General features: G+C 39.9%; 1 protein-coding gene across 16 annotated transcripts in view; it reads right to left on the bottom strand.

The window, feature by feature from the left end:
* Positions 1-25,349, bottom strand: part of SPTAN1 (spectrin alpha, non-erythrocytic 1) — a 45,778-nt gene that overhangs the window by 10,997 nt on the left and 9,432 nt on the right. For 5 of the 16 annotated variants that reach the window (XM_030286496.4, XM_072936617.1, XM_032751415.3 and 2 more), the window contains exons 4-41: positions 24,190-24,330; positions 23,049-23,195; positions 22,318-22,451; positions 21,528-21,672; positions 21,279-21,433; positions 19,894-20,029; positions 19,367-19,468; positions 19,000-19,137; positions 18,458-18,568; positions 17,920-17,997; positions 17,591-17,746; positions 17,047-17,251; positions 16,738-16,919; positions 16,216-16,459; positions 15,773-15,895; positions 14,871-15,088; positions 14,195-14,287; positions 13,721-13,855; positions 13,178-13,326; positions 11,789-11,848; positions 9,443-9,641; positions 8,778-8,882; positions 8,230-8,250; positions 7,852-7,887; positions 6,818-6,865; positions 6,395-6,486; positions 6,094-6,238; positions 5,799-5,980; positions 5,532-5,631; positions 5,205-5,402; positions 4,935-5,081; positions 4,295-4,398; positions 4,005-4,167; positions 3,506-3,520; positions 1,731-1,862; positions 1,266-1,403; positions 815-919; positions 394-602 (exon numbers count right to left, since the gene is read on the bottom strand). In XM_030286496.4, the coding sequence (XP_030142356.4) occupies positions 394-602; positions 815-919; positions 1,266-1,403; positions 1,731-1,862; positions 3,506-3,520; positions 4,005-4,167; positions 4,295-4,398; positions 4,935-5,081; positions 5,205-5,402; positions 5,532-5,631; positions 5,799-5,980; positions 6,094-6,238; positions 6,395-6,486; positions 6,818-6,865; positions 7,852-7,887; positions 8,230-8,250; positions 8,778-8,882; positions 9,443-9,641; positions 11,789-11,848; positions 13,178-13,326; positions 13,721-13,855; positions 14,195-14,287; positions 14,871-15,088; positions 15,773-15,895; positions 16,216-16,459; positions 16,738-16,919; positions 17,047-17,251; positions 17,591-17,746; positions 17,920-17,997; positions 18,458-18,568; positions 19,000-19,137; positions 19,367-19,468; positions 19,894-20,029; positions 21,279-21,433; positions 21,528-21,672; positions 22,318-22,451; positions 23,049-23,195; positions 24,190-24,330 (4,991 nt within the window). The remainder of the gene's footprint in view (positions 1-393; positions 603-814; positions 920-1,265; positions 1,404-1,730; positions 1,863-3,505; positions 3,521-4,004; positions 4,168-4,294; positions 4,399-4,934; positions 5,082-5,204; positions 5,403-5,531; positions 5,632-5,798; positions 5,981-6,093; positions 6,239-6,394; positions 6,487-6,817; positions 6,866-7,851; positions 7,888-8,229; positions 8,251-8,777; positions 8,883-9,442; positions 9,642-11,788; positions 11,849-13,177; positions 13,327-13,720; positions 13,856-14,194; positions 14,288-14,870; positions 15,089-15,772; positions 15,896-16,215; positions 16,460-16,737; positions 16,920-17,046; positions 17,252-17,590; positions 17,747-17,919; positions 17,998-18,457; positions 18,569-18,999; positions 19,138-19,366; positions 19,469-19,893; positions 20,030-21,278; positions 21,434-21,527; positions 21,673-22,317; positions 22,452-23,048; positions 23,196-24,189; positions 24,331-25,349) is intronic. The other 11 variants (XM_072936622.1, XM_030286495.4, XM_032751417.3 and 8 more) reach the window with 3 other exon arrangements.

Here is a 25,349-nt window from a genome sequence, read left to right as displayed (position 1 = left end):
CATGACAAAATAAGTGCTCTAATTTGAATGATTTCTATCAGCCTCATGACTTTCCCTCCTCCTGAGGTACTAACACCAATGTAGGAAGACCATTTGATTAAATGCAACAACTGGCTAGAATCAAGAAAGTACTTGAAACTGAAAAATATTTGAATTTTTGGTAGGAGCTTTTCCAGAAAGACTAGAATGAAATGTCTGAGTCTAAACAGTGTTTTTCTGCTTACTGGGATTTGACCAAAGAAAACTGCAGATAAGAAACCACACCCAAAATAGTTTTTCTGGACTGGCAGCAAAGGTCATCTCCTATAGATGCACAGCTGTTGGAAGGCAGCTCTAAAGCCACACTAAAGGATATGAGTGACACTGGCAAGCCCAAACTTCCCAAACACCCACTTGATCCAGGACTCCTCGTCATCCATGTCACGGAAGAACTGGTGCAGGCGGTGGCTCTCGTTGAGCTTGGCGCGGCGGGCGCTGGCCATGCCCTTGATGCGCTGGAAGCGCCCGTTGATGGTCTCGCGCTTGTCCTTCACCTGGGACGTGTCAAAGGCACTGCTGGTCATCAGACTGTCAGCCTGGCTGTTCAGGTCCTTCAGGCGGTCCTGGACACAGAGGGGAGAGAGCAGGGATTGTTCAGAGCTTGTTTCTGTGCTCGTTATGTCAGGATGAAAATCAGAATTTGACTTGCAGTCACAGGTTTTGCTAAAAACCACATTTCAACAAGTCTGTGATTGAAGCAGGTATCAGGAGCTGTACCTATAGAATTTGCTTATGACTATGATTTATCTTCCAAAACTAAAAGGGAAAGCAATACCTCATGTGCAGATATATCAGCTTCCAGCAACTGGTGTTTTTTCAGAAGGTTATTAACAGATGCCAAGTCCTTCCCATAGTCTTCAGATGCCAACAAAGCCTCCACCTGTGGATGGAAAAGGAAATATGGAATGAAGAACAAATTGTGTTTCACAAACTCCTTGAAACTATAATGTTTTAAAACCATGCAAATTCTCAATTTTCTACTAGACTTTTACCATGTCACCTGTTTAATACCTGAAAGGTTCCATGCAAATTTGCTTCTTCTTACCTTATTGTTAATAACTAATAACATGAACATATACACAAGAATTTCACTAGTAATAGGTTTTCTTTAAAATAAACCTAGACTTGCTCAAAGGTAAACAGTGCTCCACAAAATCTAACATCAGCAAAGGTAATAAAAACTGAAAAAAACCCACTTTGCAAGTAATTAATTCCCATCTTATTACCTCTGAAAGCCAAAAGTCAAAATCCTTAATTCCAGTATTGAAATTCTGCTGCTTATTAGCTTCTTTCAGTTTCTGACTCTTCTCTGCTGATTTCTGTACCAGGAATTGCCACTGGTCAGCCAGAGCAGCCAGGCGTGCCTGTCAGAAAATGGGAAAAATAAGTAAATGAAAGATGAAAAAAGTTCTGATCAATGCAAAACCATAACATGGTGGAAGTTTGTCTGTTGATTCCAGGTATGCAAGTTAGAGTCACTATTTCGAGCTGCCCAGCTATAATTTACACCTCAGAGGATCAGAAAATTTACCCTCCTTGAGACCAAAGCAGAATGATTCACCTGATCTACACTATGTAGTTGATATACAAAAGCTTCTATAAAGCAAGATTTATTCTGGAGGGACACTGTTGTGCCTCAGTTACCAAAACACTGCTCAAAGCAAAGCCAAGCAAGACTTGAAGGTGCCCACCTTGACGGCGTCCTCGCTGCCGGCGCACGCGCCCCTCTCGATGAGGGAGTTGCCCATGTCGATGACGCCGCGGATGCGGTCGGCGTTGGCGTGGAGCTCGGCTTCGAAGGCCTGGTGCTTCTGGTGCTTGCTCTGCAAGGACAAACACAACACCATCAGGCATTGCACAAAGGGCTCCTCCATTGTTCTCATGGGCTGGGTGGTCATCGGCTTTGTGCACAGGCTGAGCTGAAGTTCTCTCTGGGTGGGGTATTTACTGCTCGCTCCAGTGGTTACTCTCATTACCTGAGAAACCACCAAATTTTGACCTGGCAAAACTGTGGATGAGCTGTTACACACAATTCTGGCAGCATCTTCTGCATTTCACTGGTGTCAATGCAAAATTCCCTGCACTGACCTGAAATGTTACTGCAGTAAAGATTCCTCGTTTTCAATGCACCCCTTTGTAATTACACAAATCCCTACTTCCCTTCCTAATCTATAGGTAATTAACAGAAATCACTGCTCAGGTTATCTACTTGCTGCACAGTTTTGATATTAGATATGTACAGCCCCATTATAAATAGATAGATAAATACTGAATTAACAGCAAAAAGCTTCTGTAAAAATGTAACTGAATTATTTGGTAAGAATTTTTCCACCATGAGAACAACAGGAGCCTTGGTGTGGGAAGGAGTGTGCAGCTCTCATGTATGCATGATCCATCCACCCACCAGGAATATGACAACAACACAAAAGTGACAAGACAGAATTTGCAAGTATAAACTGGAAATGCTAGGGACATTGGACATGGGTAGAGAGTGTCCTAGAGAATGGAATGAAAGGAAATGTTAGATCAAAAATAAAAAAGGAAAAAATATTATAGTGCTGGTATGAGAAATTCTGCATGAACTGCTTCATTTTGGGAACTGTAAACCACAAATCCTGAGATGTGGGGAAGCATGTCCTTCAAAGCATTTGGGGAAGCATATCCTTCAAAGCTAGATCAACCAACTTGGAAAATTCAATTTAAAAGCTGCCAATTGCATATCTCTATATAATTACCATGACAACAAATTGCAGACAAGCCTTTCTAGTTTAATATGATTTCTTCCCCAACTAAAAAAAATAGTAATTTAATGTACCACACTCTGAAGTGACAAATGATTCCTTCATTTCTTACTCATTAGCTTCCCCTTTCTTTGTTCTATCTTCTCCCTCCACATATCCTCATTTTACTCCACTTCTTAGATTCTTACAAGTGCTGTCAGTTTTCCATCTGGTACATCTTTTTCTGGAGTGTTCTTTCTGTTTTATTCCCTTCTACGGTCTTGTAAGAACTAAGCCAATCAAGATCTATCATTAACTGAATCCTCCATCTCCAGCATCTGATTCTACAAACACAAGCTTATGGATTTGACATTATGCCCTGTGTTAGATCATCACAAGTGATGATTAAACAGCCAAATTTCTGAAAAAGGGGGACAGTACCCCATTTTCCTATGGGCTAACTCCTAAAAAAGCTTAAACTAATTAATTACACAGCATAGATTAAACAGGTCATGCAGAACACCTGCAAAACAAATACATAAATAAATGATGCTGAATAGGAATGAACAAAAAAGCCACACCCATAGGACGAGGATCAACAGCTGTACCTGGATGGAGGTCAAGAACTAACAGAAAACAGAGATTGCATGAACTGATGGATGGAGCAGCAACCAGAGCTTGGGCTTACACAGAAGCTTATACAGAGAAAATAAATTCACATACCAGGGCTAGTCCAAACTACTTACCAGCAGTTTGGAAAGCTATAAAACAGATTGAGAGAAGTAGTTCAGTGCATTCATACTACTTCATAAACCAGAATTAAAACATAAGAGGCAACTTTATTCCTTAATAGTGAAAAATAAATGAGATTTCACATTGTATAATGTAAAAGAGTTGAGACCCAAGAATTCAATTTCTTTGTTGTCTAGATGCTGGGAGAGAGACAGAACAGCCACTTGGGTTTCTTTAGGAAACTTTCTGCTGCAGATACCACATATCTTATTAATTATATGCATGAATAATTAATTATAGGCATGAATAATTACTAACCAAGTCCTATTTTGGGTCTCCTTTCATGCATAATGTAACTTCCATTTTCTCCTTGTTAAAAGGAGAACATGTCCAACATGATGCACTATTCTGTCATCTCTGAACAAGAATTCCTCAGCATGGATTTTCAAACCAGAGGAGGCCTTGCAAAGTTAACAATGATATTCTGATTTTTAAGCTAAGAACCACATTCACCTGGATATTTGTGGGATCCTTATAGGACTCATCACTTGCAGTCTGGAGCTTTTCACTGATCCAGGCTTCTATTTCATCTACATCACGACTGAACTGCTGGAGGGTCTGAGACTCTCCCAGCTTCGATCTCTTCTCAATCATTTGGGCTTTCAGACGAAGCCACCTGTAGTAATTTGACACATACAATGAACAAAACACTAGAGCCACATGAGGCATCACCTTCAACAGCTACAAAACATCCCTAAAGAGGATTTCCAGTCATCTGCCTCCTCCTCCCAGGCAGCACTGACCTGTCCAGGACCTCGTTGCGTCTGTTGGCGATGACTCCCTTGGCATAATGATCTGCAGCAATCAGCTGGTCAGCAAAGGACTGCAGGACAGCAATTTTCTCTTCCTATTCAAACCAGAAACCATGAATTAGAACTGTGGTTCCCTAAAATCAAATTATGAGCAGTGTCTTGAACTGAACAAGCCTTTTTATCTTCTTTAAATATACATTACTGGGACCCTACGAAGGAAGTCTCTCTTCCACAGGATTGCAGAGTTCAATTTAGAACACTTCACCTGTGGCTTTTAGGAAAAAAGGCTCTTCTGAGCTAAAAACTACAGCAGTATGATCTCTCAATAAATCTAGGCAGTTTTCTGCTACAAGAAACTGGAAATATACACTTTTCTGCCACAAATAAAGGGAAAAAGTAATTTCAAATCAGTAGATTTACACAAATACTTGCCACTATTTCTACACTGTTTGTAGGCAATGGAATACATACTGATGTGCACAAGCTGCTTCTAAACTTCTGCAGTAAATTCCACATGGCTCAATATTCGGAACTGAACTTCAGAAGCCATACATAGCAGGAACTCCTTTTGCTAATAATTCACATGAGAAAAAGGAAACTATTTCCCCCTTACTTCAGGTACACTCCTCACCTGGACATTGATTGCTTTATCAAAATCTTCATGTTTCTTGATGAGTGCCTCCACACTGTCCAAGGAGTCTCCTTTATCCTCTGTATTTAAGAAAGCCTCCCGGGCAGCCATCCAGTTTTCAGCTTGTTCACAATCCCGATGAAACAGCTGGGGAAAAAAAAAATCCAAAGCATGAGCAAGACAGATCAAGAGCACTGTTATCACCATGAAACAGTAAACTTTTTAATGAAAAGAGGAATTATTTTTCTTATCCAAACTGCAGCAGAGCACCTGCAGTTCCAGGCACTGGTCCAGCATCATTCTGCGCTGGACCCAGGCTTTCTCCAGGTCTGTCCGTTCTTGCTCCAGAATATCCAGTTTCTCCTTGATCTCTGGGCTGGCATAGTGTCCATGGGCAAGAAGTTGTTGTCCAAACTGTTCAAATGCCTGGAAAGTGCCAGTTCTTGCATCTATTTCTGTGCGGTGTTCCTGCAAGGGGCAGAGATGCGCTGCTCAATAACCACAGCTGGAATTGATCTATTTTTGGAACTCTAATTGGAAAGTGTCAGAAAAAATAAACATTTGTTGATGTTTATGATACACTTATCTTTCACATACCTGGTGCCTTTCCAATAAAGCTTCAGCTCCAGTCACATCCTTTGCGAGTTCATCTGAGGAGACCAGGCCTCGGATCCCATTGATCCAGGACATGAGGTCCCTGTGAACAGACAGTAATAGAGAATTTTTCTCTCCTTCCACTGAAATAAATCACAACAGGGAGAACAATCCTTTTCTGAACCCTTCACAGAAATATTCCTGTGTAACAATAAGCCATGTATACTTCACTAATAATAAACAAATTGCGAGGGGGAATCACATCACTACCTGAAGTCACTGAGGAAACGCTGCAGGTCATGAGAATCTCCAAGCTTCTCCTTGCGCTGGTCAGCACGTTTTCCCAGACTATTCCAAGCCTGATTCAACTCAGTGCATTTTTCTTGGAGATCTTCAGCAGATTCTGGATGTGACTGGATTAGACGCTGAGCGGTTTCACCAAGAGAATTCACCTAGGATTAGAGAAAGGGAAATGAACACAGTGAAGACAGAGAGAACTGCTGTAGTTCAATCATTTCTGGTAGATAAAAACAAAGCTTCTGGGTTTTCTTCCTCAGAATCTCACCTTGTCTCCCAGAGCTGCCAGGTCTCTCTCAAAGCCTTCATGTTTGCGCTGCAGAGCCTGAACACTGGCCAGGTCATGCCCATAGTTGTCTGTATTTAATGCTTGATTCTTCTCCTCTATCCATTCTTTGGTTTCATCAGCATCTCTGTTTTGAAGGAATGAAAGGCAAAAAGAGAATTAAAAGTCCACCCTCCTCTGAACAAGCTGGGGATTGAATATGATTTGTTTAGAACAAGTCCCACTATATTCTAGAATTCTTGATAGACAAAGCATTTGAGTCAAGACCAAACAAACCCCTGACCTGTGGAATCTCTGGACCTCGTGGGCACTGCCCAACAACTGGCTCCTCTCCTCTGCCAGCTGCTGCAGGGATCTCCAGCGCTCATTCAGCTCCTGGATGAGGGAAGCAAAAAGTCAAGACTGGCCTTTCACTACAGGTAAAGGTTATTAAATTCTGCTTCATTCCAGAAGAATGCACAAATTCAGATAGCTTAGTTAAATAAAATAATTTGAGGGGTTTCTCTCTGAGCTGTAAAACCAAATGATTTTATGTACATAACATAGTGATGTAACTTGAGCAGCAAATGCTGTATATACTAATGCTTCTTTCAATAAGTTGATTTGAGAGAGTTTATAAAGTTCAATGAAAGACAAAGACTGTGGAAAAGGAGGCTAAAATATGTGCACAACTTCTAAATCAGGTCAGAGAAAGTTGTGGAATTACCTTGATTGAGTTGAAGGTTGCCACAGTGTGTACCATCAAACGTGCAGACTGTGTGAAAAGGCAGAAATAAAAAATATAGCACTGAAGTCAATTCTAACCAAAAGCACAACCAGACTGAAAGAAAAGTCCTTAAAAAACCAAACAGAAACCACTTATAAAGACAATGTAAGTAAATTACAAAAGCAATTAAGAATAATTGGTTGTAATTCAGAGTAAGAATAGTCAGAATTTACAAGTAAGCACTGTCATGTTAGTGTAACAGAAGCAAAAAAATCTTAATGAGGAGAAAGAGGAGAAAATTTAAAGGCAACATTCAATACATTAATTAAAAACCCCCAAAATATCAGTCTGATAATTTACTATAAGACTCTTAGAATTCAATGTACATGTTTACAATTTGCAAAAAAATACTTTAAATGTCAGTAGTTCCTGGCAACATGGCTGTGTTTTCTGTTAAAATATTACACACTAACCTGGTTTCCCCACATTACACAGCTTCAAATATGTACAAGCAGCTTTAAGTCTAACAGGGTGGATGCAAGACATAAAACACAGGAATGAAATGCTAGGGAAAACATCATGTTGGATAGTTTAAAAAATATTTAAGATTTTTTTTGCTTTAGAAGGTGACAGCTCTTCCGTTGTAAGCCTCTAATGAATGGAGAAAGGCTTCTTCTAACTATTGTAGTAAATGAGATGGACATGACTAATGGAATACAGCATATTCCTTACTAAAGGAGTATTGACATAAATGGTTTTGACTTTGAGGAATAAAAACATTTTTGTTGTAGCAAGCAGAAAGCAAAGAACTCATGCAGAGTGAACAAGGGATTATTCAACATCTACTGCCCAGAAACTGGACTCACCCTCATATAATACAAACTCAAAACTAAACAGAGTTTTGTAGCAGAGAGGTAAAAACCAGGCTGTTGGGAATTTCTACAGCACAGGAGAAGCAAATGGTCTAAAAAAGATAATATACTGTAATTTTTGTTTTATTTTCTTTTTGTGTGCTAGTAAGCAATGACACCTACCTTCCAAGGAGAGGCTGTCTTAGAATCAGTTTCATCCTGTTTGAAAACATGAAGAAACAGCTTTAAATATGAAGCAGAATCTAAAACTATCAGAATACAGCAAAAAAATCTTGAAAATATCTCTATGTTCAATCCTTAACAGAGTATGTACATTTTTTCATGCAAGTATTTGTATCAGTTTGAGTTATACTGCTTGCTTAGGTCTGTGATGTGGGGCAAGACACTCAGGAAATAAAGGGATCATAGATAAGATAATCTTTGAATGTCCATTCAAAGCCATTAGTGAGTTCCATCATGGAAATGAACTACAATTATGGCTGAACTTCTCCCAAACCTGTTACAACTGCCACTCCATCCACCTCAGAAATTAACACTTACCCTGGGCATTCCATAGACTTCCTGCAAAGGAGAGAGGACAAACAATTTATTGTTTTCTAACAGAATGTTTTCCCAACATGCCTCATACTTAGTTGGCACAGGATAAAATTATGTATAGCACAAGTATGTAAAAAGCTGGCAAAAAAAAGCTAAAAAACCCAAACCAAAACAGAAAACCACAAACTCCCTGCACTCTGAATTGTGCTCTATTGTATATTTCTTCTTCCCCTAGCATTCCTCACACATTTTCCTGCAAAATAAATGAAGGCTAAATTTCAAATTTATATGAAGCAAAGTTAATGCATGGATTCTCCATGACTTTTAGTATTATTGTTAAGCCTTCCCATTCCTAAAAAAAAGAAAGGAAAAAGCTCTAGATGGTGCTGCAATTTGCTCTAGCATTATTACAAAATATAACTCTAAAGATCTTCCTGGGATGGCCACACTAGAAAACAGCCTGAATCTTGCAATGCCAGGCAAGAACAGACAAAAGAAAGGAGGAAAATATTTTGCTTCTTAAATGAGATTAAGGCAGAGAAAAAGAGCACCTGTTGCTGTACTGCTTGTACTTCATCTGCCATCAGCCCTTCTGACTCCAGGTCCTTGGCAACCTTGTTTATATCCTTCAGGCGTGACTCGTTGGCTTTGAGATCCTACACAGAACAGGGAAATATCCCAGCATTAACACTCACCCAAGCAGAACACATGGAACAAGGTGGCTCACCTGAAGTGCCCAGGGTGTGAACAACAGGAATTGAGCACAGTGACCCTGAGTTCCCAGACAGCCTGTGCCAGGGAATCCCAGCTCCCAGATTTTTTTCCCCATATCTCAAGGAAATTACTCTACAGATGGAAACCAAATGCATCTTTCCTTTCAATAGGAATAGCCTGAAGATTATGCTTTACACAAAGTGAAATTCCTCCAAAGCTTAGCAGACTCTACTGCAAAGTAATGAAAGAGTTTCAGCTCTCTGGGACCTGGGAAGCATGGAACAACCTGGGGAATGTAATCAAACTGAAGACACTTGAAAGTGGGATTCTCTATCCTCACAAAATGAAATAAAAAATTCACATATACCTTCTATGGATCTTTTATATCCAATCAAAGCCATGTTTCCTACTCAGCTATGAATTCTTGTCATGGATACATGATCAGAAAGCCTGAAGGGAAAGGCCAAAATTAACATGCACATTATACAGCACCACAACATACCTTCTGAAAATCATCAAATTTCTTCTGGAGAACCTCCACCTGCTCCAGATCAGCACCCACTTCCTCACTGGTGAGTGCTGCTTCCTTCTCATTGATCCACTGCTGGAGCTCATTGGCTTCACGGAAAAGCATGAACTTCTTGCAGCTTTTTTCCAACATGCCTTTGCGTTTTTCTCCCAGCTCCAGGAGAGAGTGATACCTAGGACAAGCAGGAAAGGAAAGCAAGGAACAATCAGATGGAACTGAGTAAAATCACAGGAATTTCCCAAGTACTGGGGTCCCCAAAAATGGGGAATCCGTGTACTTATGCCCTGTTCCAGTACAGGATGAGCTAGCCACGTGCAGTTGGGAATGAAGACTTGTCCATGTCTCTCCTCCACATGGATTGCACACCAAAATGGGAACTCCCACATGCAACACCTCACTGGGCAGATGTAAACCCAAATCACAGCCTAGACTGGAGTAGGTTCTTCAACTACATTACCACTGCAGGGCAGGAATAACTCCATAGGCTCTTACTTGCCAAGAGGCATTTTCCTAGAGTACATCAAGTTTGCCATGAGGTTATGAAAATCCACCAGCCTCCCAGCTTTAGGACATAAACCTCTTCACTAGCCATTCTCCAGTGCAAAATCTGCTGAATGTTTAAGCAAGGTGTGAATCTTTAATAACACGCCTATATTCAACTGGGAAATCCATGAAACTCGTTTCATGTACACTTTTTGTATCTGTGCAATTCTCAACATCAGTGATATTACTCCTCCTTTACTTTAGAACAGACACAAAGTGAAACCTCAATCATATTTAAATTGGTCTGCACAGGCAAACAAACCTTTTAAGACCAGCCAGTTATTTAAAACCATCTTGTAAACAACTAGACACAGATGATCCTACAAGACCTTTCCCAAGCTCTTGCTGAAAAAAGCCAAGAGCAGTTTTGCAGTCACTGATACTGAATTACAACTCTCTCTGGCAATGCATAATGCCTGTTTTTTAAAAACCTGCATTCAGAAAAACCACACTTAATGCTCATTCTTACTTTATGTCTTCTAGAAGATGAGACATTTTAGCTGCATCTGGAAGGGTTTTTTATGTCCTGAATCAGTTTGGATGTGGGTCTACCACAGTGATCAACAGCAGCAACAGATTCTCATTATTAAGCACATTCCTTCTGATGTTATTAAATCAAATAATACCAGACACTGCTGAGGTACTTCAGATGGGGATATTTTCATTTCCCACCCTAAAACACAAGGGCACATACTGAGCAGTTACAACCTCCCATCTTGAGGAGCTCAATCCTGCAGCATTTTCCTAACCAACAGCTCAGACATGACAAAGTCTCCTGAAAAAAAATCCTCAGCATCCTGGGCTGTAATATCTATATACCAAAGTGATAAATCAGCTCTCCTTCTATGGAAGCAGAGACTTTGTGTCTTCCTGTTTCCTGTAGTTTAAGAGTGGGCAGAAAGGAACTAAGAATCTTTTGTATTAGGTTTGAATAGAAACTTTCTACCCTGACTTGAGCACTGTTTTGAAGCCTGCCCTAATAGCAGCTGTTTGCCTCAGCAAACAACATTAGGTATTAAATACCTGTACAGCTCATAGAGGATCTGGGGCAAAACTCTTTCAGAAGCAAACCTAACTTCAGAGTTGCTTTGCAACACTTGAGAGATTTACATAAAGGTTTCACTTTTAATTTTCAAGGAATACATTTACTATGAAAAGCCAGGCACAGCCAATGAACACTGTGGCTTTGGATTTCCCAGCAACTTCCACCAGTATAATGCAAACTTGATATCTTTTCCAGGAGACATGAACACAGGTTTCAAAATCTAGCTAATGTTAAAATTAAGGAATAATCACCCCATATAAATAATGTTTTTTGAGCATCCAGCATGAATGTTACTTTATATGATAAACCATGACAGCCCCACCCTTCCCAAACTCTTGAGACATTCAGATGTGATGCAATACTTGGTAGATGTATTTTATATATATTTATATAAACAAGCTAATATTTCTATCTGCACCTCAAAAAATGTAGGAGATGCTTTTTAAGGAACACAGTCCAGATAGCCTTAAAGCCTCTTTGGTAAGCAAAACCAGTGTGATGGAATAAACATGAACCAATCCAGCAGCACAGAGGTGCCCAGCAAGATAAGCAGCTGGTTGTGAGGAACAGAGGAAACACAGACCACCACATTCATCTAAACTAATCCTCATTGCAGAAATGGCCTCCTTCATGTCTCTTTGGAGCAGCGTTCCCAGAGAAAGAAACAAAGGGAGGATGAATAGTGACAGTGTGGAGACGGCATGGTTTAGGAAAGGGCTAATCCTACTCACAGTTCTTCGACCTGTTTCATACGCAGAGATACACTGCCGACCTCCTTAGTAATGAGAGTCCTGCACAGACAGGGAGCACAGCAAATGCATGCGAAAAATTAGTCAGATTAACAAAAATAATGAAAGCAGCAGCTCCATCCATGGCTGGGCTGTGGTAGGAGATGGGTAAGAGTTCACATTTAAATGGAGAAAATTAGGTGTTGTTCAGAAGCAAAGCAAATCAGACCAGGAGTAGAATTCATGTAAGGAAACCTCAGCAGTACAGTTGAGCTCTCTCTATAAGGTCTCCCCGTTTCCTCATTATTGTGCCATGGCTTTAGAAACTAAAAGGTGGTCCCCTCTCCCTGGCTTTAAAATAAGGCACCCTGTTCTAGTAATAAAAGCCATATGCAAACCCATGGAGGGAATTATTAAAATCCTGACCGATGTGCCACAATTTTCCAGAATTTTTTCTTCATGCTGGTAAAAAAGGGGTTTTGTTACGAGTTGGTGGGGTTTTTTTGTGTAATTTTATTTTAATTTTTTACTTCTAGAGCTAAGGCTAGTAATTATTGCATGGCACTGTAATAACTGATGACTCAACCCAGCTGAGTGGGAGGAAATTCTAACACAGAACAACAGCATAGCTGCACAAACAGATGGGAGTATACAGAAAACTTTCAGCTTCAGCTTTCAAGTGTCTTGATAAGATGGACTAGCACTCACAGCTATCACCCACAGCCCTTGCTTGAATTAATCTCCAGCCACCATGTGCTTTAAGAAGGTCATTACCAAGCAGCCTTGCAGTTTTCTGTTTGCAACGATATGCTGCTCTTTTAAAAAAGATGATAAAAATTGAAAAAAAAAAAAAAGGGGGGGGGTGGGGAGGGACACATTTTAGCTCCTATAATGGCAACAAATATTGGCACCACATTTCAGAAAAAAAAGTGATGAGCTAGCAGCAAAGTAGCCCCAGCTTATAAGGAGGGACCTCCAGAGGTGCCCTGTATAGGGAGAGCACTGTACTGGAACCAAATTTAAGAAAGCTTTTCAAAACAGATCACACATTAAGAAGTGACAACTACATATACAAGAGTTGCTTAGGACATATATAACTCACAAACAAGTTTAAATAGTTAGGTACAAGAACAAAAGGAACACATAAAATGCTCAAGTCAGACAGTAAGTTGAGCTCTAGTGTCATGAGTTTAACGGTTAAAAATGGGAAAAGCAATCTAGAGAAGGAATAAAACAACTAAATCTGGTGCCTCTGGCAAAGGAGGCCCTTGTTTTGCTCCAATTAATTACTCCCTAGTGTAAGAAGCATTAACCAAAGCTGGTGACAATCTGTGAAGCAAAGGCCAAGCCAGCTAATGCTGGCAGTGTCATATCTCATCAGTTAGATCTTACTGGTTGTCAATCTGCTCCTGTCGCAGTGCAATGCTGCCCTGCTCCTCCAGGAGGTTCTCTCGGGATGCAGATTGGGCAGGATCCAGTTTCTTCACATAGGCAGCAGGTACAAATCCCTGACGGTCATTGACTTCCACCTTCCACCAGTCCTGGAAGCAAAAAACCATAAAGCAACCCCTGTGAGAACATCATCAAACAAAGAATGCTGGGCAACTGAATGCTGCAGATCAGAGACCTCTATTAACACAAGGAAACCAGTGATGCTCTCGCTACGGAGATCATTTCAAACAGTCTTTTGAAGATGGAGATCTTACTCCTATGTCTCCCTTGTGTTCAGCCAAAAATTCCTCCATATCAGGGAATTAAAGTTCTCACAGACATGTGCCCTGTCTTGGAAAAGTTGGCAGCTGTAGAGGAATGATGGAAATGAAGAGCTTCAGCTGAAGTGCTAAATAGGGGCATGGGCTAATGTGCCAAAACCAAACAAAACACACAGCACTGAGGGAGCTAAGCAGGGCAGCAAAGCAGGAAGCCAGAACCCACCTTGTTGGTGCTGTTGAGTAAGGTGAGGATATCTCCCTTCTTCATTGTCACCTCCCGGGGACTCTTCTCCTGGTAATCATAGAGTGCCAAAACAAGCTCTTTTCCAGTTTCATCATCTGTGGGAGCAACTTGTTGCTAAAAAAAAAAAAAAAAAAAAAGCACAAGAGAAAATGAGCTGTTACATGTTTATTATAATCAATGTTGTTGTCCTAGAATAGACTTCAGCCTTAGTAAAAGCTACTGTACAGTCAGTTTAGGTGCTGTCTGGGCTCAAACCCTGAAAACCACCACATTAAATTGTTTTACTTCAAAACAATACACCTGTCTTATGATTATAAAAACAGACTGCTAATATTTTGAGAAAATCAAGCACAGTCTGCAATAACCTCTCAAAACCAACAACTGTTATTGAGCTTTGTTTTTACCTTTTGCTGACCCATGAATTTTAGGTACGTGATTAGCATCTTTCCTTACCCTGCATGACTGGGCCTGTTCCCTCAATGCCTGGATGCTGCTGCCATAAGCGGAGAGATCTGACATCAAAGCTTCATGTTTCTTCAGAAGAGCCTGAAAGTGGATGATAATAACATGCACACCTTGCCATTTTACAAATATGCCTCTGCTTAAAATATATACTTTGACTCCATACAAAGGGAATGTGGTTTTTCAGAGCTGCCAGCCTTGTGACTCTCATTGGAATAATCACTTCTATTTATTCACAGGCTAGATAGCGGGCCTAATGCTTCTGCTGCTTTGCCTCTACCTTATCTCAGCAACATTCTTTTGTTCTGACCAGAAATAACTGTTTCCAGAGTGATATGGGTAAATTTAAAGTGTGCCTTTAAACTGCACTTCATGTTGATAAAACATCAGTCAGCACTGCCTGGGATGTGATGTTTGACTACAGAATGATATCAATAAAACAAATCCAGACAAAAAAAATTACTTCCAGATTAATGAACTGCTGAAAACCAAACTCATACTGAAATGCTTATCCCAGGAGGAATTTGCTGATATTATTTTCATTATACTTAAAAAACCAAAACCCTGTAAAAGAGTGAATAGAGAGGTAAAGCTTCCTCACAGTTGGTTTAATATACTGATATCACTGTACTTATGCAAAATTGATTTAAACAAGAAACTCAAATACCTCAGCAGAGTCTTCATCTTTCCCATAGTCTGTACTGCCTACAATGGGCTCCTTTTCCCTCATCCAGGATTCAGCCTCATTAGCATCAGCAAAGTACTGCTGAGCCTGCAGGGAATCCTCCAGGTCCTGTCGACGCTGAGATGCTTTGGCTTTCAGAGAGTCCCACTTCTGGTTTAGCTCGTTCAGTTTAATTTTCACATCCTCAGCTGCAAAGTGTCCTATGGAACAGAAGGTGCAGGAACTGAAGGACTTAGCAGACAAAAGCAATAGACATTAAAAGACTACTTTTTATTCTTCAAAGTAAAAAAATTAGACCAATTTAAAGCTTATTTAGCCTACAATTATAAAAACATAACTCAGCTGGTCCTTTTGCCTCAGACTGGAAAACACTGACCCTGTCAATCAAGCTGTACTAGCATATCTTAACCAATAGGAATAAAATGAGACACATAATAACATTTCTCAATGATGAAACGGAAAAGGTCATCTCTTTCCAGAGTTCTGGCAGCAGACAAATATTATTTCAGACTCGCAGGATTTTTTTTTTTAATTTTTAATGTTAGAAACACCCAGTCAGAAGTAAAGATGACTATTTATTTAAACGCAAGAATTACTGTCTTTGTAGAGAATTTTCTCTCACATCACGATTATGTACCTCAGATAGAGCCCTTTAACAGACTTATAGAGACTAAATACAATAGGCACAAAATTGCTAAATAAGTGTTCATCAAGAGTAGACAGAGATCTGTCAAAATTAGGACAGGTTCCCATCTAGGAACCTATTTTTATTTTGAGTGCTAGCAAGTACCTGCCTATTATCAGGATAAAATCGGACAGTAATTTTTAACTGTGCTGGGCCAGAGAATAAAAGAGTGACAGAGTTTAAAAATATTGAGACATACCTTCTTCCACCATAGCATTTCCCTTCTGTGTGACTGCTTTAATGCGAGGCTCATGGCCTGCAATTTCTGCCTGCAAAGCCTGGTGCTTCTTTAACAGATTCTGGACACCAATTAAGTCCTTGCCTGAAAGATACAAAATAATTAAGCAGCTAAATCAGAGTCACTAAATGAAACAAAAATTTTAAGGCAGCCACAGCCTGCAATACACAAACTTGCACAGGGAGGACTCTAACAATGAGGACAGAGCACTATGAAAACTTTGTTACCACTGCAATTATAAAAGCAACATAACAGAGACCCAGGGGCAATGGCAAATATGTAACTCTAGGCAGTGTTAATTACACCAAGCAGCTCTGAAATTTTCAGAGAATTTTCTATCAAGATACAATTTATAACAGAGCAATTCTGACATTTGAATCCTAGAGATACCAAGATGGACCAACCTCGGTTTGTTGAAGCTGCAATAGGTTCTTTTTCCCTAATCCAGGTCTCTTCATCCTCAATGTCACGAAAAAGCTGCTGCAGGCGAAGAGAATCTGCGAGTTTCTGCTTGCGAGCTACCATGGGGTCCTTCAGAGCTTCATAACGAGCCACTAAAGCTTCTTGTTTCTTCTTGATATTGTCAGCATCAAAGTGCCCAGCCTCCTGGAACTGGCGTGCCTGGATGGTAATGCCATCTATCCGATCCTAAAATGGATCCAGCAACAGCATTAGGTCAGAATTTCTGTGAGGTAGCTGGCAGTGACTGAGAAGCTCATTTCTATTGAAGTTACAAAGATATTATTTTAGAGACATACAAGCTATGTTTTAGTTCAAAATTATTTCTGATAAGCAAACTGTAAAACCCAAAGCTAAAAGAATTATAAAAACCAGACCTACTAAGGTCTCTGACTGAACATATCTGAAAATACCATCTTTTGACTGAGCAGATCCGAAAAGGCAGGAATAAAAATTATTTCCCTTACCTGATGGGCAGCAACATCTGCCTCTAGCAGTGCATGTTTCTTCTGAAGATTCTGAACATTAGTAAGATCTTTTCCATAATCATCAGAAGCCAAGTGTCCTTCTACTTCATAAAGCCAAAGCTCAATGTCCTCCACATTGCGATTAAACTGCTGCTGCTGATTGGCTTCTCGCAGTTTTATACCTGAGAGAGACAGGCAAGAGGAAAACAGGACAGGTAAGTCGAGTGGAAACTGAAGTTAACTAATTTTCTGTCTTCTCCCAGCTAAGCTCTCTAGAAATTTGCCCATATTCTTCTGAGCAAGTCATACCTTTGAGCTCAGTGGCCTCCAGAAGTTTCTTCCACAAGCTGATGACTTCATTCATGCGAGCTGCCACCTCATCGGACGCGTAGTGCTTGACATCAATCAGCTTCTGGCCAGCTTTCTCCAGGGCATCAATACGACTCTGGTTAGCAGACAGCTCTGCTTCAAAAGCCTGGTGTTTCTGAACTTTACCTTGTAAGTTCGATGGATCCTACAGATGAAAAAATAGAACATTTCAATGCAAAATCAGTACCTAAAGATCTCTGAAGGATTTTTGAAATTGGACTACATTCATAGACATGCCATGGTGTAACCAGAGGATCTGGGCCAAAAATATGCCTCAAATCAGAATTCTTAACCTATTGGATGGCATGATTACTATATGATGGGAAAATGCCTCTTGGGGTTAGGAAGAAATTACACAATTCCTCCTGTTGCCGTTAATACCACTGACTATCAGCAACATTTTGGCTGATGTTGTTTTCTATCATTAGATTGTTTAAGCCTGGTACTGCCATAAAAGCATTCTACCATTCATCTTTGTGTTTACCTTGTAGGCCTCATCAGTTGCAGTTTTCATCTTTTCATTAACCCAACTCTTGAGTTCATCAGAATCTCGGAAAAACTGCTGCAGATGGAAAGAATCCGCCAGCTGAGCACGGCGGTACATGGCTCTTTCATGAAGGGCATTTCGGCGGCTCAGCAGCTGAAAAAAGAAAAAAGGCAAAGGTTTTTAAATTCTTCAAGCTCATAAGAACCACCACTGTACCCTCTTGGGACAACTCCACTGATTTATCCTATACTGAAGTCAAACCTTGTAAAATAATAAAGCAGAACAAGATTTAACGCCTACAGTCTAAATGTATTTTGGATACTTACAGCATCTCTGCGTGTAGCAACATCATCCATGGCGTAGTGGTTATTCTGAATCAACTTAGTAGCAAACTCATCTAATGCCTAGAGGGAAAACAAGTTTCCATTTATGTGGTGTAATAGAAATTGCTTGTGCAAATTTGCTTAGCATATCAATTCCCCAAAGTTTATCACAGTAAAACTTGCAGAAAGCCCTTAGTAGATCTATCCTTACACTCCTTGCTCTGTACCCTCATCTTCTCCATGTGGAAGAGTGCAGTTTTTTGACAAATATTCATCCACTTGCATGCTGGTATGAGAAGGAAGCACCAGGTTACCTAGCTCTGAGACAGAAATTGAGCCCTATCCCATACCTTTTCCACTATTTTCCATTTTAGAGCCAGTACCTGTTAACTAGAGCTAATATGTCCCACATAACAGAAGATCATTCTGCAAAGCACACCCGATCCTTTACTACCCCTCTAGCAATGTCTCCTCCCCAGTCAATAAATGCCCTTGTTTCACTTCTTGTCCATTTAGTGATGACCTAATGTCAGTGTCTTACTGTGATTTTCTCCTCTTGGGCACTTAGGGATTTCTCAAAGTCTTCATGCTTCTTTAGAAGAGCCTCCACACTGTCCAGAGAATCACCAAGGTCTTCATTCAGCAAAAACGCCTGAAGTAAGGCCACAAGCATATTTTTATGTTTCCATACTCAGCTGCTCTAAGTGAGCTCAAGCACAGCCAAGGATATTTCCTGCCATATGTTATTACTGAAAGGTAAAGATGGCCTACTGGCATGGTGTTTGCTTTATTCTTCTAACAGCCAATAATTCCTTTTAGCGTCTTATTCAACCAGCATTTTACAAGAGTTAACAAACACAAAAGTCACATCAAGCCCATTAGTCACAGCTCATAGTTTCAGCATTAGATGGAAACAGCCATCGCACCATTTCAGGCAGACAGATAAATAACTCTGCACAGCACCCACTCACTCGTGGGTGTTCATGGCACTGCCAGCAGGTAATACCAATCGCTTAAGCTTACAGAAGACTACCCAGTAATTAAAGTCCACCATATCTGGAGAATTCGAAGATATGCACTCACTTCTTGTTTGCTCATCCAGTTGTCAACCTGTTCGGTGTCTCTGTAGAAAAGCTGCAGGTCCATGCACTGCTCATACTGCTGTCTGCGGAGCTCCCACAGTTCCAGCAAGGCAGACCTTTCATCTGAGAGGATGGTCAGCTAATTGATTGGGAAGAGGAAAATATAATAATTTTATTTAACACTCTAGTTCCCTTCCATTTCAATGTAAAATCAAATTGTGACTCTAAAAAAGTGGTTAGCACTGAGTTGAAAATTACCTCCTGTGTAAACAATGAAATCTACAGTTCCTGATATGATTATCCTTTTAAATTAAAGGACACAGATGGAATAGGCAAAATTCCTCTTGGATCTCTTGCTCTCAACTTACCTTTTCTTTAACTTCATCAGAAGCATAGTGCCCAGCAGAGAGCAAAGCCTGGCCTGACTCATCAGCAGATTTGAAGCTGTCTTCATGGGCATCAATTTCTCCCTATGGAAGGAGATGTGAAAAAGTTGTTACCAACATTTATCTTAGAACAGAGTGTCAGAATTACCTTACAATGCACATAAGGTAGGTATAAATTCCTACATTAACATGAAACTAAAAGTTTATTTGAGCTGTATTCTTTCTGATTAATTATAGGAATTCCTCATGATGGAGAACAAAAACAATCATTAGTCCAACTGGCTGCTATCAGGCCTATTTTTTATAAAATATTATCATAAGCATTCTTAAATACTTAGGATATATCTACCATCTGGAAACAATTTAAGAATATTAAATCAAGAAAGCAACCTACTGTGTTAGTTGGATGATCAACTGTAGCATTCCAGTGCTGCAACACTGACTCAGAGACCATGTTAGACATCCAAATCAGAGGGCTGCTGACTGATTTCACTGTATAACCACTCTACCTTATGTTCCTGATGTCTGTCTAGAAGAGCTTCTGCTCCAGCCACATCATTGGCAAGTTCATCAGCATTTATCAGAGCCTTCATCTCAGTCACCCAGCTGGTGAGGTCTCGGAAGTCCGCAAGAAAGCGCTGCAGCCTTAAGTAAGCAAAGCAAAAAATTATTAGGAATAATGAATTTGCAGAGGTTCTCTCCTCTTTCCCAAAAGAAAGGGTTACAAACCATAAAAGCTGTTCCTCAGATACAAATAAAACAACACAAAAATCTGCTCAGAATATGAAATAACTAAATATGCTTTCAATCAAAAAAGAAGCCTTTTGAAGTTATGAAAATGCTGGGTTCTAAATCAATGTCTCAAAGATACGTTTTGCATATAGCTTATCCTGTAAGTAAAACCAATATTCCTAACTACAGACTGAGAACAACAGAAATGAAAATATAGTTCAAGAGATAATTCACAGGGTTGCTTCTGTCACAACCGTAACAGTGTGTGGGGGAGGGAACTGACAGAAAATTTCAACTGCACATGCCTCAGCCTTAAAACAAGCAAACAAATCCTCAAATTCCTTCCAGAATGCCTTTAGTTGTTGCCTTTGGCATATGCTTAACACTTATCAGCAAAAGTGATCAGTTTCTGTCCTTTTTACATTTGCTGTTAATTGCTCTGAAGAGCCTATGGCAGGAAAGGTAAAGGAAAAGATTGTTTGTGTGGGTCTCCACTGCCAAAAATCCCACAATGTGGGAAGGAACAAAGGGCAGAAAAACAAAACCAGAAAGGATGTAAACTAACCACCATATTGGGATTAGTTTGTTTTTAGCATGTCTTCTCAACAGTAATCTAACAGGTTATGTTTCAGAGACCAGGTTAGCACAGACACAGACTGGATGAACACAAACTCCACAGCAAAAAAAAAAACCTACCACAGAAATAGAGAATTCTTTTGGTCTCAGGCAATATACCAAACAGTATATGATACTTCAGTCTTCATAGAGACTCTTAAAGACTAGTGAACAGATTTGTAATAAAAGTATAAAAAAAGCTTTTTCAGCAAAACTGAAACATATTCAGATAATGTACTTCCAAATGCACGTCTCAATCCAGATGGAGAAAACAGCAAATGTCCTAAAACATCACTCACTGTGTCTATTTTCATAGTTGAGCCACACCCAGAGAACGACAAAAAGCTACAATAATTTTTCAATTGCATAAATATTTATTTTAGTACAAGAGGTTAGTGTAAAATAGAATTTGGTGAAAAAGACTGCTCCGAAAATACCAGAATCATCCCAAAATTTTGGAAATGGCACACCTTTCTTGTCCTTCCAAGAGCCCTCTGTCAAATGCGAACAAGGAGGGAAGCAGCACTGTCCTGCTGCAGTGACCCACCTGTAGGAGTCGTTGAGGCGAGCGTGCCTCTCTGCTGCCAGCGTCCGGATCTGTTCCCAGTTGGCAATGAGCTCCTCCCGTTTCACTTGAATTTGGGAAGCATTTATTGGGTGAGACTGCTGCAAACGGTCAGCTTCTGCACACAGGGCCTTCACCTAAACCCAGGCACAAACTGAGAGTGAGCTTCCAGCCTTTTACAAGCTGGTTACCTCATTTAAACTGTAGGTGAAATTCATCTCACAGGGGTACCTTATCTTCCAGAGCTGCCAGGTCTCTTTCCAGCCCTTCGTGCTTGCGCAGCAATGCCTGCACACTGGCTAAGTCTCTGCCAAAATCATCTGAGGCCATCAACTGCCCTTTCTCCTTAATCCAGCTGATTGTTTCATCCACATCCCTTCAAAACAAAGCACAAATTGAAAGCAGTTTGTTTTTATGGAAAAAGGAAGGAAGCAGGATGTGTTCCTATACCAGAAGTATTAGCATACGAACCAATATATATAAACACTGCAGCCAACTACAAACATCCTTTAGAAAACAAATAAATAGACTTTCTTTGCATCTCAAGAAACTTTGAAGAATATTAACAGGCCACTGTTACCAGATGCAAACCAGGAATTACAGCACCACTGAGCACTGTCATGGAGTGGATCCATTTCCCACTCTAGACCCTTCACCAACTTAATAACAGCAAATCTCAAGATACTGTAGATGGAGATGAGAATAGAAAGACATTTCTCAGAGCCTCCAGAATCCAATACAAAAAGCACACCCCATTTAAAGCTCATTTAGGACAGAACTGGGGGAAAAAGCCCTCGGAGGAAAGGAGAGCAAAACTGCCAAGTTCTGAAAAAGCTCCATCAGAATGACCACTTTGAAGTAATTGCAGAACAATGAAGTCTTCATTCAGCAAGTCATGCAGAAGAGCAAAGCAAAGCCATAGCAGACAGTAGCTCCTCTCATACTACTGTGTGCAGCTGAATGCATCATTAAACACCCACACCAGGGTTACATCATTCAGCAGATCCAGCCAAGTTCATACCTGTTGAAACGCTGAACTTCAGCTGCCCCAAAGAGTTTTCCTTGCCTCTGAAGGGCAAGTCCCTTAAGACGCTGCCAACTTGCATTTACTTCATCTTGTTTGGACTTTATCAGCTCCTCTTCAGGATGTGTTTCCTGGCAAGCAAAGGAACAATGCTATTTTCATATGTTCTTTGTTTTTACATCCATTGACAAAACACTGCTGGTCTTCAAGAGATCAATTTATAATTACTGTCCTTTCTAGATGATCACCCAATTCAATAGTTTCCCTGAAATTTCACTGTGCAAACATTCAATACTCATGGTATTGTTTCCCCTATATATTGATTAGGCCATGGGAAGATGGCTATAAACAGTATCTTCTTTTTCCCTGGAATGCCCTGCCTCCATCCTTGATCAGGCCCCAGATATCAAACCAGAAGTGATATTAAACCTCCCTGTCCAAGGGAAATAAATTTAACTCCAATATAACAGTTTCTCTTACTCATCACTACTCTCCACATTTTCAGGAGCATTCCCAGATGGGGAAATTATTCAGGCTGTTCAGCAGAAGAACAAGTGAATCAAAGGGTGACCTTTTAAGGAGAAGATAGCCAAGTACCCATGTGGAGCAAAGCTTAAAGATCTGCCCCAAAACAGTGAGGAAAGAGGGGAAGTTACAGACAAATGTTTGCTGTGATAACTGACTTGCCAAGGGAGATTTTCAACACCAATAAATGATAAGTTACCTACCTGAATAAGTTTGCCAGCAAACTGGTTCACTTCATTTACTCTTTCTTCATGAGCTGCAAGGTCTGTCTGGAACTCTTCAAACTTCTTTTGTAAAACTTCAACATGCTCTAAGTCCTGTCCAAGCTCTTCTGATGTCACTATTGCTTCCTAGCACATTAGGGAAAAAAAAAAGTTTAATTTCAGTATATCCTATGGGAAATCACTATTAAAAATTAGGAAGCACAGTGTCCTAATTTTCAATAGGTCAAAGACAATCAGAGTGTTTAAGGTCAGACTTAAAACTATGAAGTTTATTCATTAAGCTCCATTCCCTGCCTCAACACCTAACCATTATTACAGAAAATATGCAAGATCACTAAGTGGGTTATTTTTTCATCCTCCTTGGTCATATTAATTTTGCAAGTACAAATTCTTATCACACAGAGTGACTAGAATTAGTTCCTTTTTACACTGTTTAAGGGCATTTGCTGTAGGCTTCTGATGCAAGATTTCTGCACAAAAAGTGCAGTGTTGTATTCAGTAACAGTTATACAGGGTTTACAGTTTGAACCCACAGTGATACAAAATAGCAAACCATCATTTAAGGAAACCAGTGTGATTATTTTGTGGCTTTTTTTCCTTTTGATAGTGTGGTTTGTGGTCTGCTTCCTTAGAGTTCAAAGAATCAAAAGCCAACAGTCCTCCTGAAGTTCATGTCCTTAAAATGTATATCTAAACATATTCCAATCATTTAGTAACTATCTACACACTGCTTGATGCTTGGGCTGGCTCCTGTCTGAAACAAATAATTCAGAATATATATTTTTAAAAATTGCTTTTACATGTTGAAGATTTCTCTTAGAGGAAACTTGAATTTTATTTGTCTTCTCGAAGCAAAGAATGAATTAATTATGCTAAAAGTACTCTCCAGCAAATGGCTTCCTCTTAGACGAATAACTTTAATTGTGGCTGCAAAAGAACAGTAGTACTTTGCACATATACTGCTGATGCAATGTGAATAACTAAATAAAACATACAGATTCCTTTACAAGCTTTCTGAAACTACCTGACCTCCAGCAACTCTATTATGCTGACAGAAATTTTTCACATGAACACAGCAAATTTCCCATCAAGGACACAACAAAGGGAGGTAATTATACACCTTGTCATTGATCCAGTCCAAGACATCCTCACATTCCCGTAAATACTGCACCAGCTTCTGTGCTTGCAATAATTTGACTCCCTTCTCTCTCATCTTTTCCATCAGTAATTCCCATAGTCGGTGCAGCTCCTGCAGTCGAGTCTGAAACAAAAGGATATTGTTATTAAAATCCCCTGTCAAAGAAGATGATATTTATTCCCTTCCTGTCCTGAACAGTAGATTTATTTATTTTTCTGAAGTTGCACATCCTAAATCTCACTTTAGACAAAGGGTGAGGGACAAACCTCATGATTTTATCTCTAGTAAATAGTTTTCAAATTACGTAAAGTGTTGTAACACAAAATTAGAAATTACTGAACTGAGTATTTAGACAGTTGTTATTAATTAATGAAGCTATCAAATAGTTATCTTTAAGTAACTCTGAGCTAAACATACTGAGATAAAATTTGATTTAAATTCTAAGCTAATATGAAGTCATACCAAAAATTAACTGCTCTTCCCTTCAAATGTTCAGTCTTTTATATGAAAGTCAACTCCCAATAAGTGAATAGCATCTTCCTTTCGGAATTTATTCTATTTAAGATGACACATTTGTTTTAAGTCAAACTTAGGCTATTTAACTGCATTTTAACCACTTCTCTTAACACTAAACAGTAATATATTTAGCTAACATTATGAAGTGACATGATATGGACATACTAGGAGCAGTTACTAGTTTTAATACTGAGTTTCTCTGGCTGCACTTGGCCTTTCAATACTATTGGGAGCCACTAGAAATTATAGAGACAACACAAAGTAAAACCACACTCCCACACATGCACACAACTTGAAAAACAGGAAAGTAACTGCTCCACCCATTGTCTATTACACTTTGCTCATCAAGGCCTGAAACTTGAAAGTCATTCAAGAGAAGCTTTTGAACATCACGGGCGGGTACCGCTTGATCCACTCAGAAAGTTCAATTAAAGAGGTTTCAAGGGAGGAAAGAGCTCTGAGCACTGCCCAGAAGGATGGTGCAAACTGTCAACTAAGGAAGGAAGGAGACATTGCAAAACCAAGTTGCACTGCAGAGCCACAAGCTTCACCTACTCGTATGTGGGACCCCACTTGGGTGGCCGTGACTATCGGGCGCTGGGCAGTCCGGTACGGCGTGAAGGACT

The sequence above is a fragment of the Taeniopygia guttata genome, chromosome 17 (assembly GCF_048771995.1).
Source record: "Taeniopygia guttata chromosome 17, bTaeGut7.mat, whole genome shotgun sequence".
Taxonomy (NCBI): Eukaryota; Metazoa; Chordata; class Aves; order Passeriformes; family Estrildidae; genus Taeniopygia; species Taeniopygia guttata.
The sequence above is the reverse complement of the archived record's forward strand: the minus strand, read 5'-3'. Positions and strand labels throughout refer to the sequence as shown.